The 11,690-nt window shown below is 41.7% G+C and overlaps 1 protein-coding gene across 1 annotated transcript; it reads right to left on the reverse strand.

The window, feature by feature from the left end:
• Positions 1-1,594: 1,594 nt before the first annotated feature.
• LOC115739977 lies at positions 1,595-11,387 on the reverse strand. The gene is made up of 13 exons (XM_030673297.2): positions 11,123-11,387; positions 9,625-9,822; positions 8,946-9,222; positions 8,387-8,477; positions 7,962-8,295; positions 7,660-7,717; positions 7,330-7,442; positions 4,902-5,009; positions 3,582-3,735; positions 3,220-3,322; positions 2,808-3,126; positions 2,286-2,343; positions 1,595-1,912 (listed from the first exon to the last, which is right to left on the reverse strand). The coding sequence occupies exons 1-13, from the start codon at positions 11,208-11,210 to the stop codon at positions 1,792-1,794; spliced, it is 2,022 nt and encodes a 673-aa protein (XP_030529157.2). The 5' UTR covers positions 11,211-11,387; the 3' UTR covers positions 1,595-1,791.
• Positions 11,388-11,690: the final 303 nt, after the last annotated feature.

An 11,690-nucleotide genomic window follows, 5' to 3' on the forward strand; every position in this document is an offset into this window, starting at 1 on the left:
ATGGAGAGTATGAATCACACCCTAACCGATCGGATCCCACCCTGGAATAGGAAACCGAATCAAAGGTATCATGGTTCACCCTTAAATTATAATTACATACAGTAGAAGATTTCACCATAATTAGTACATTGCACCTCTTGTTACATCATTCAATTATAAAAGAAAGATATAATATATAGCGGTAGTTATTCATGGATCCAAATTACCAATGAAAAATATGGGCTCAAACTATACAAGCTCTATGGTGTCTAGGGGACGCCGCTTTCTTAGGATCCCTGTGCTTTCCTATTAACGGAGAGTATGAATTATGCCCTAACTGGTCGGGTCCCACCCTAAAATAGGAAACCGGATCGGAGGTACTAGTTCCCAATTTCTGAAAGCGAGGATCGAACCAAAGGTACCTGGAACCACACCGATCGGTCTAGTACGGTTCTTGGGCGATCAAGTGGAACCGGTCGCATGTGCTTGAAACATATATTCACACATTAAATATGTAGAAGTATCCATAATAATTAAGAATTTAAATGATTTCACTAAATATTTTTAAGAAATAAAATCAACATTAACAAAATAATAATAATAATAATCGGCCCGGTACGCATGGGAGGTTCCAACCTTGGAACCATGAATCAGACCAATAATTACCGGTTTCAATTTTATGGAACTTTGGAACCATACCAAACCGGCCAGTTCAGTCCAATCCTAACAATTCCTAGTCCGATCGGTTCTTTTTGCTCACTCCTATTTTATGATTTGGTTATATTCGGTGCAGAGTGACTTTCAAACTTAGCTATCATTTCATATAAATATTTTTTTTCTGTCAAAAAAGCAAAACTCAACTCTGCACTAAACAAATAATTATGCGGTTTTTATTCACAAAAAAAATTTCTATCAACTTCTGCATTTCGAAACTCCCGAAATTTCAATTTGCTATAACAGCGTGGCTAATTCTACGGGTGCCACGTGTCCAGAAAAGGTTTTCATATTTAACGGATCACTCATAGAGTGACCGCAGCCAAACCAAGAGGCATGAGCAGATGATAGTTCTCAAGGGAGTTCGCCCATCCGAACCCACCATCTCATCACATCGACGGTGGACTTGTGATAAAGATCGTGATTTTCATCCTCGAGTATACGAATTCACGCTAACTCCCGTTCTCTATGTGCATCAGGTAAAGCTCTGCTCGCGCGGCTGATGCTGTGGTTCGAATACGGGTTCTCACCATGTCCGAACCCGCCAGAAAATCGCACTGGAATAACATGTAGACGTTTTGGAAAAGTTCCAAATGGATTTCGATTCAAGACAGTGAAGAAGACGAGGAGATCTAGACTTGAAGAACCCTTCTGAGGTTGATGAAATCTTCTCTTACTAGTTACTACTACTCTCAATAAGATCGGAGGAAACATCAGATGCCATGAGAATGTACAGAAAGGGTGGTAAAGACACAGGCTAAAATCTGGATATATCGCAGACGGCGAATCTTGGAACGGAAATCGCACTTCCAAGGCCTACTTTTTTCGAAGGATACATCGCCCCTCACAGAATTCCGATACCAAATCAGAAAGCTTTTAACAGTAGGCATTCATGTAATGCAATCAACCGTCTGTATTTTCGTCCCATAGCACGAGCAGGCCATCCTGCTCGTGATTAGGTCACAACAAGCCCCGTTGCTGATAAAATTACCGTAGGACGTACAAGGACTGCTACAGAACATTACAGAATCCCATCGATATCATCCACTTTACGTTGTCAAAAATATCAAACAGATCAAATCCTAAACGGCCTATACATCACTGAGTACAGTCCTTGTCCATAGCAGGACCAGAAGAGAGCTTCGCGGGATTGGAGGCCGGGGTAGCACACTCCGGAGATGAGTTTTTGCTGAGGCTGTATGGTGCGGCATTTCTTACCCTGCATTCATACGATGCGTCAATCTCACCTATCACGGCCAATATAGTTTGCGGAATATCAAATCAATGACATGCGAAAGTGTCTGAAACTGTAAACCGCAAAAAATCAACGGAAAAAAATTTCAGACCTCAAGCTTCGGCATGGGTTAGGAAAGCCAAAGCAGCAGCCCGTTTGAGTATACGTTTAAGTTGAGCAACAGAAAATAACAAAAGGCCTTTCAAGGTTACTAAAATGTTGGGCACAAGACAGCTCTTTCACACACACTGCTAGCTCATGCCAGAATGATTTTAGGACAATAATGGTTGAAAAGTCCATAAGTCATCCGAATTATTAACAGGAAATATAATCCAATTTCAAGAGAATCTTCCCTGACCTTTCTTTGCGCTTCTCTAGGAACCGAGCCAAGGATGCCTTCGGAGGCTGAGGGAGTGCTGCAAAAAAGTCGAACTTCACTAGAAGTAGAAACCTTCCAAGAATATCATCATTCTGTTTCCCAATATCTAACATGTCAAACTAGAAAATAGAGACGCAAATTATAAAATCGTCTGAGAGCATATGCTGCTAAAGCAGGGGAAGCGGAAAGAAATTGGAAATGAAGTGAATGAAGAGAAACTGGAAAAGACTTCGACAGAATTTGATGAAAACCCTTGGAAAAGACATCTATTGTCATTTGGCTATCAAGAATAGAAAACCCGGACAATCTTTCTCCTTTGAGCTCCCTTCTTTCTTAATCAGTTCTATTCAACATACAAGACGATTTGCACTTTCATGCTACGTATCACCAACATATCACGCAGTGTTACCTCAGACATGAAAATTTTTAAAATGGGGAAATCCTTTATTTCACGAAGAAAGAGACATCAAGCTAAAACTTTTGCCCACATCAGAATCCTACCAGCCGATATCATGGTCGTTGCATAAGTTGACCTCATGGCCCCAACCATCTTTGGACTGTCCACTTTGCCTGGAGCAGTAACTCCTTCAGTGTTACCTTTCTCCATGTTAGTGGGTCCACTACCCAGCTCAGGAGCCGGATGTGAGACCACTGAGAACGGGCTTGAAAGGCCAGAGCAAGGCCGCGTAGCAGGCTGCTTCAGAACCACATGATTGCTGATGATATTCCCAGGGGTAGGCGCTTGAACATGACATCTTGAATGCAATGTCTTAGGAGATTTACAAGTCCCACTCCTGGCCAGGAACATGAGAGCCTGGACCTGCATATCATACCAAGAATTTTATTGAACGTCTTGACACGAAAAGGCACACAAATGGGATAGAGTCAGGGAACAGAGAGAGAAAGAGAGCACCTTTTCAGGAGGGACGTCATCATAAACAACCACGGTACCCGCGTAGAAGATGGTCAATTGATTAGGCCCATAAGACTTGATGGCATTTCTGCAAGAGATATTTCTAACAGTAAAATTTAGTTTAAGCATCCTCAAGTTCTGAAATCAAGCACGCTTGACAAATTGTGAATATATAGCTTGACAAAAAGAAAACCATGCTTAGGGAAAAAGGCAGGAGCTGTGAACAGATTCAGCTTCAACACCGCTTAATTGTCTAAAGGAGTCATTCTGTTCCAACCCAGAGCACTTATGGAATTAGAAGCCGAGCCTATTAAAATGCCTGTTAAAACACAGAGAATTTGTTCAATCACAAAACCAGTTACCTTGGTTCAGTGGTTCCCAATGTAGATGCGGCGCCTAGAAGACCAGAATTTGGAGTGGCAACAACACCACCACCCGGCAGCTCTGGCTTCAAATCAGGAACTGTACAGAACTTGTCCAGCAATGGCCATCTTGTTCCCGAATCTTTGTTCAGCCCTACAGATTGCCAGAAAGCCATGTGATCCATCCATTTCAACCCAACGTCTTTAATTACTTGCTCAGTCATGCAATTCGGCATTAGTATTAGATTTCAACAGTCAGGAACTATAATTTAGTCCAAGAAAAAAGTAAAATTTGCGGTCACAAGCAGCTTTTGAGGGAAGCGCAAGTAACTCATCCACCTTACCATTCACCCAGAGGTAAGGACGTTTCCATGTTTTCGAATCAGGAACTGATGGTCGTAGGTTCAGTTCCTGCTTCGGGGAACTTGGATTTAAGCGAGGGCCATCGACGGAGTGGTTGCTGTGCTAGTTAGCTCCGGGTAGTCAGCTAATTACGGTCGTGCCCCTAGGTTATCCTAAAAGAAAAACGCCAGTAACTCCACCACGAGGCTCAGGCAAAAAATTACTTCTCAAATGGGGTAGAAAAATACGTTCCTCACGATAAACAAGCACAGATCTGTCCATATACTCAGATCTATGGACAGAACATGATCTGCGATCTCCGATAAGCAGCTAGATTTTCAAGAAAAACAAAGGGAAAGGCACTAATCTACTGTTGATGAATTACTTATCAAATAAGCGCCAAAATTCCTAGCTTTGTAAAAGGAATCATCAAAACAAATTCGACAAGTTCACTCTCTACTGACAAATCGAGCCATGTAAAACGGAAAAGAAGATGAGATTAGAGGCAGCGGAATGTTCAACATGCTAGCTGAGAAAGTAAGCAGCCTAAAGGGTGAAAATTCCTTCAACCTCAGAAACTCTGGCAATCTAAGAATTAGCCATTAAGCAACTGCCATTCAAATGCATACCCGCACCACACTAAGCACTTGAGAAAATCCCACATGCCGAAACAGCAACATTTATAGCAGTAATTCTGACACCCTTAATCCGAATTACGCAACAACTCAAGCCTAATCAGTATCAAACTATCATAATAAAGCGCCCCCCCCAAAAAAAAAAAACACAAAACTCATTTTCTCATCCTTTCCATTGTCCCCAAATCACGAACCGTGAAGCTAAATCGAAACTCAATCTACTCGCAAGTTCCATGATTTCGTAGGAGTCCCAGCTGAAGAAGATAACTCGAGTAGCAAAAAGAAAAAAAGATTGCAAATTGAACAAGAACAGGGGTACTATGAGATTCAAGAAAGGACAAACCAGAGTCTCTGCAAACCTCGCTGCTAATCTCTTCCTTCTTCACAACACCCGATGGTTCGCTCAAGCTCAAGCCTAAAAACTCCCTCTCCATTTCACAGCCCACAAAATCTCATCACCAAACGCCGATTCCACCAAAAACCCGCCTAAGATATCCGCAAACCAATCACTCCGCTCTCAAACTAAACCCCACGAAGAAGACGTCAGATTGAGCAACTAGAGAGAGAGAGAGAGAGAGAGATTCTCTCGCGCTTTCAAAATATAAAGGTGTGGGGTCGCCGTCTCCCAGAAATGTCCCGTTTCTCGATCAGAGCTCGGCCACATAACTCCTCGTGATGAGTGTGAAAACGGGCATGATCTTCAGAGTGCGGGACAAGATTGTTCTGCTGACCGACTAACCGGATGGAGAGTCCTCCATCTCTCCTTTTCGGTTCAAAGCTCGCCGCTGACGTGATGCACGGAAAACGAGCCTTGAGATGCATTCGCGCGATTGGTCCGAACCTTTGACGAAGAGGACGAACCAGTGGAGGAGTGGGGCCGTTCCAGCGAAAACCACATCACATGCACGTGGCAAAGGGGAAATTTGATAAAAAAAAACACGTTTTCCTTTTGGAATGCGACTTGGAGACCGACAGAGTTTGATTTTTTTTTTTTGGTCGGAAAGACCGACAGAGTTTGATTCGATGGCTACTATTTTAGTAGGAGTTTGTGGCTACTATTTTATCATGAGTTTGAGTTGATTATGTCAAGGTTACCACCACGAAAAATCCTAAATTCCTACGACTTTGATAAATTTACCTCATTATTTTTTTTATCACCAAAAACCTTAAACCGATACATCCGTGATAAATTCACCCTAAATTGATATAGTCATAGTAAATTTACCATTCGTTAGTTTTCTTTAAATTTTACCATCAAATTACTGAGTTAGATAATAAGTGACAATTATTGAGTGTACACGTTACCTCTATTTGTCACGGGCGTATCAATTTAAGATTTTTCGCAATATTAACTCAATTTAACAAAAACTAATATAGGTTAAATTTGTCACAAATATACTAGTTTGAAATTTTTTGTGATCAAAAAAATTAATTTGGGATAAACTTATCACAATTTAGAGTTTTCAATGGTAAAAAAAAAATATTTTAAAATAAATTTGTTACGGATGTACCACTTTAAAATTATTTGAGATAAATTTGTCTTGTATCAATTTGAAGTTTTTTATGATATTAACCCATTAAGCTATTCAGTATGAGTTTGGGTTGATTAAGTTACTAATTAGCTCGTTGCTCGATCCCATTCCATCGCTTCAACTCGTAACTAAAGTCGAATTAAACCCCGAACTTTTAACTCAGATCCTTGAAATTTCATGTAAATTAAAGAATAAGTACACACTTTTCAAGAAATACTTACGAATAATCATGTGTAATTGGTAACCATCCCCATAGCGTATGAGACTAATGGATGACCATCAATAGATCTGTGACTTTCGGTACTTCCGAGCTTGAGATCGAGAGGCTCATGAATTCCTTGGTTTGTTTATGGCCATCGCTCAATTCTTCTCTATTATAAGTGCCGTCATCTACTCCACGATCGTGCGAGAGAATTTCGAACTTCCCCATCGATTTCTTTCTCGTCATATTCTTAAAGAATTTAAAATCTCTTGAATCACGTCGCACGACTGTCGTACCGAATATCTTCTCGAAGACCTTGCCAAAAGAATCTAAAAGGAAAGAAACAAAGCTTGTGGAGGAGAAAACATCGGACACCACGAACAACGCATCCACACAATGATGGTAGGCATGAGACTCAAAACATATTGTTGGTCCCCAGGTCATGAATCCTACTCCATTTCATGCGTCCGTGAAGCAGTTGCAATGCGACTGACTGATATTTTCCGACCAACCCTTTCACGTTCAACCATTTCATTAACATCAGAGTCTAACTAGATAACAGCGAATACAACACGATTAGTTAAAGACCCGGTAAAGGTTTTGACCGAATGTTCATGCTTTCGAAAACGGGTTGCGAAAAAGAACACGAAATCAGAACGTAAAAGTCTGCAGAGACAAGAAACATCTCAAGCCTTCCACAAGCTTTTACATTTTAATCGAATGCAGGCATCCGGTTTTACATTCCAAAATCGAATCGGCTATTCGTCGGTTACATAAGAAAAGTGATTAACTTACAAGAAGAAGTCCAGTTAACACAACGAAAAATAAGAACAAGAAAGAAACAGAACATTTCAGAACAGGCTCTGTCCAAATCATCCAATTCATACAGGTGAACCAAAATCCTAAGGGGGAGTCCTCACTGATGTGTAAGAACAAGAAAGAAACAGAACATTTCAGAACAGACTCTGTCCAAATCATCCAATTCATACAGGTGAACCAAAATCCTAAGGGCTTATACATACTTACACATCAGTGAGGACTCCCCTTGTCCATCGCAAGAGCTGGAGAGCAATTTACAGCGCTCGAGTGCGGGGTCGCACGCTCTGGAGAGTTCTTGCTGAGGTTGTAAGGCGCCGCCGCACTCACTACCCTGCGATTACACGGAAAGTCAACTGTCACTTTCGTCTGTCCTTCATTTCCCAAGAAATCAAATGAGACATGTCAAACGTAGCTAAAGCCAGAAGTCACAGAATATCATTCTGCCGATCCAAGCAAAAATTAAGTCTCAGATTCGGCATTGGCTAATCTAAAGCCTCAGCTTCAGCCATGGAATGAAGTGATATCCTCAAACTAATAAGGTTCCTGACCTCTCTTTGCGCTTCTCCAAAAACCGAGCTAAGGATGCTTTCCTAGCCTGTGGGATGGCTGCATGCAAAATTGAATTCCCCGTAAGAGTACAGTTTTTTCACAGACATTCTACTAGCCAACACTCAACGAAAATAATGAAGTATCATGAGTCGGCAAAGTTTAGACATTCACCTTGCAAGATCATCTGATAGAACAGGAAAAGCGCGAAGGACTTGGAATGAAATAGCAAGCGCAAAAATGGAAAGAGAGTTTCACAAGCAGAGACAACAAAGATAGAACAGTCCCTGAATCAGAATCCTACCAGATGGTACCATGGTCGTTGCAGAAGCGGATCCCATCACACTGACCATCTTTGGGATGTCCAATTTGCTTGGAGGGCCAACTCCTTTAGCATTACTGTCCTTTGATTCATCCTTGCCAGTTGGTCCACCCCGTGAACGAGAAGCTGGATGTGATGATACTGATAATGGGCTCGAGAGGCTAGAGAAGGGTTGTGCAGCAGGCTGGTTCAGATCAACGTGATCCCCGGCAGTGTTGGCCGTGGTAGGTCCTTGAACAAAGCATTTTGTCTGTGATGTCTTAGAAGCCATTTCCATTGGAGCCCCATTCCTGGCAAGGAACATGATCGCTTCGGCCTACGTATCACACGCACAACTTAGCTGAATCGAGTTTTTTAGCTCAAAAGGCAAGGGTAGAGACAACGAGAGGAAAGGAGAGAAAAAGCACCTTTTCAGGTGAGATACAATCATAAACATTCACGGTACCCGCGTAGAAAATGGTCAATTGAGAAGGCGGCATGGTAGGCTTGATAGGTTTCCTGCAAAAGACATTACCAATAGAGGCATTTAATTCCAAGCATGTTTCAACTCCTAAATTGAAAAGTATACTTTTTACATGAGAAAAAATCGTGAGCACCTAGCTGGAAAAAAGAAGACCGCCTTCCAAAGAAAAAGAAACACATCCAAAAGCCCCCATTCTTCGGAGGTCCATCCAGATCCATCTCAATAAGATGCTTCAATTGTTTCAAAAAAGTATACAAGTCTTCTGCAATTCTAGTATCTTTCAACCCCAAAAAAAGGGCCTTTTCCTTTCCCGCTTTTCAAAGAAAATCATTTTAATTTCTCGACGTCATAGAAACTTGTAGATGTTTTTAATCGGAATACTATACTTAAAACATTTCATATTCTCTTCAAATACCAAATGAAAATCTGATTTGGGACGCTAGAAATCTAGAGCTAAAGCAGAAGGCTAAAAAGAAGGAGATTACTGAGCACAAGACAGTTACCATGATTCAGTGGTTCCCATTGTCAAACCAGCGGCAAGATGGTCTGAATTTGGGGCAGAAACAAGAACACCTCCCGGTAGCTTTTGCCTTTTCATATTACCTGGTAGAGGCTGTCCAGTGGCAGTGTAGTGAGTCTTGAAGAAAGAGTCGCCTATAGAGGCGGGAATTCCCTGATTTGAGAGGGGAAGCAGCCTTGCATCCCGGGGATGAGATTGTTGAGGATAAGACGTCAGCGAAAACTGCGAGCCACCTTGTCTGTGACGATTGAATGAACTCTAGTCGGAAAGAGAAAAAGTGTAGAACCATTAGTTGAAAAGTCATGTGACAGAAAGACCATTTGAACAGAAGTTCTGGCTTTCACTTTGGCAAAATTGTATCAATGGTGATAGAACCAAAATAGCAAAAGAGCCCCATGTTTCAACTATTCAATGTTCTGGCTATTCGACCCCCCACACCCAAAAAAAAAAAAAAAAAACTTTCTGGCTGAAGCACAAATAGGCCATTCAAATCAACCAAAGACACAAAAGCCATCCAAATAAACAGCTGACATAACTTATATATACGAGTTAACCTATCCAAAAAAAATGAGATGACACCTTTTTCCAATGTGGTGTCAGGATAACACTCACGAAACAGAATTCATATCTATAAGAGTATGAGAAAGGACAGTAGAATAGCTGTACTTCGACAACAGTACGTCTCCGACTCGAATCATATGCATCTGCAACTGGGATGTGGGTCGATCCAGAAGAGACGATTGGTTCGCTGATCTTTTTGGTCTTTTCATCCTGAGCAGCCTTAAAGGACATCAGATGAGGAACTGCAGAAACCTTGTTCAAGAATGGCCATCGCATTCCTGATGTACCTTTGTCCGGTCCTACAGAACAGATTGCAAGAAAGCCATATTGTTCATCAACTTCAATCCCCAAATCCTTAAGTCATGCCAATCATTCCTCAAGAACTACAAATATGTCCATGGAAATATTGCAAAAAGAAATTTGCTTTCAAAAGGAGCATCCTGGTTGACAAGAACCTCTAATTTGAGCCTCCTGAGTTGATTTGAGCTCCTAATCTGCTCCCGCATGGCCAAGATTCATATCATGTGTTTCTCAATGTGAATTATCTTTAATTACGTATCCCATGATGTTTCTAATGTACTAGACCTGATTAGAAACCATGCATGTGTGCTTTAATGCTAGAAACTCTAATTCGAGCTCATCGGAATGATCTGAGCTTACAATCTACTCTCACGCATGACCAAGACTTGCATCATGTGTTTGTGAATGCTGATTACCTCTAATTATGTATGGTACAATGTTTCCAATGGTCCCCAGAAACGCACTACCGGACCAACTACAAGCTTACGAACTACAACACAAGTCATGTACTATAAGCTAGAATTATCCTTTTTCTCATGACAAAATGAACCATAAATGGACTAAGCAATATCTTGGTTCTTTGTATTAGCTGCTGGACTTTAAAAAAGACACTAGCATATACTCTCAACATAACTACCAAGCAAATACTTCCACCAAAATGTTTAAGGAAAAAAATAAAGAAAAAGCCATTAAAACACACTAAAGCTTTCTGGATCTGGCTTTCTCAGAAAGAAAATTACAGATAATCAGGAGATAAGGCTCACTCCTATGCTGTGAATCGAACCCATGCCCACGAAAATTACCAAGGAGATCAAATTCGAGCTGAGAAGCTTAACAGGGTGAAAAGTTCTCTCGACATAACCACAAGGAACGTGCAAATTTAAGGATTAGCTATTTATGGAACTCCCACTCAAAAAGCTTACCCCATAATACCAAAAAAGGAAAATTAGAACCAAAAAGCCAACATATATCGCACTAGCCATCAATCTTAATCACAACAACTCATCAACGTAACTAAACAAATCCAATAATTAAAGCGAAACATATAATTCTTCACCCCTCTGTTTGTCCCCTGAATCATGCATCTATATCCGAAAAGGAAAAATAGAAAGCATGCAAATTGCCCCCAAGTCCAAGCTGCGCGAGCGAAATTTAAATTCGTTTTTCAAGAAAAGAAGGAAAAAAAGAAGAAGAAGCAACATCCGGGAAAGTTCGAGTCAATTAGCGGAAGAAAAGATGGAAGATTTCTTCCACAAGAATGCATGGAGAATCGTCTCAGACGAAAGGGAAGGGACGAACCAGAGTCTCCGCAAGCTTCCCCGCCAATCTCTTCCTTCACAACGCTCAATGGTTCTCTCGAGCCCAAACCCAGAAAGTCTCTCTCCATCTTCACCCAGCTTCAAAGCATTCACCTCACCTCAGTAACCAAACCCAGATTTGAACAGGAACCCACCTCCAAAATCTCAAAACAAACCCGAAGAACCTCGCCAAATCGAGGCAGTCTCCCGAGCTCTCCCGGTAACTTCCCGAGCGAGAGAGGGCATAGACCAAAAAGAAGGAACAGGAGAAAGAGGGAGACAGAGAGGAAGGGACCGAGGAGAGAGAGAGAGAAAGAAACCCAATTGCAAATTTCACATGAGTTTAATGGGCTGCGAGATCTCGACCGTTGAATCCTACCGAAAGGGACAGCTGATTGGCCACGATCTCTTCTCGCTGAGGGTGGGGGTGGCGTGGGAGTGAGGGGGGAGGGGTTACCGATAGGTCCAGTCACAGTTGACTGGCTCAGCCGGTAACACACCACGTGCGCCGCCCAATTAATTCCCACATTGCGAAATGGCGCGCGCCCCCCACTTGTCGGTGGGGACCG

Source organism: Rhodamnia argentea, chromosome 5 (genome assembly GCF_020921035.1).
Source record: "Rhodamnia argentea isolate NSW1041297 chromosome 5, ASM2092103v1, whole genome shotgun sequence".
In the NCBI taxonomy this organism is placed as follows: Eukaryota; Viridiplantae; Streptophyta; class Magnoliopsida; order Myrtales; family Myrtaceae; genus Rhodamnia; species Rhodamnia argentea.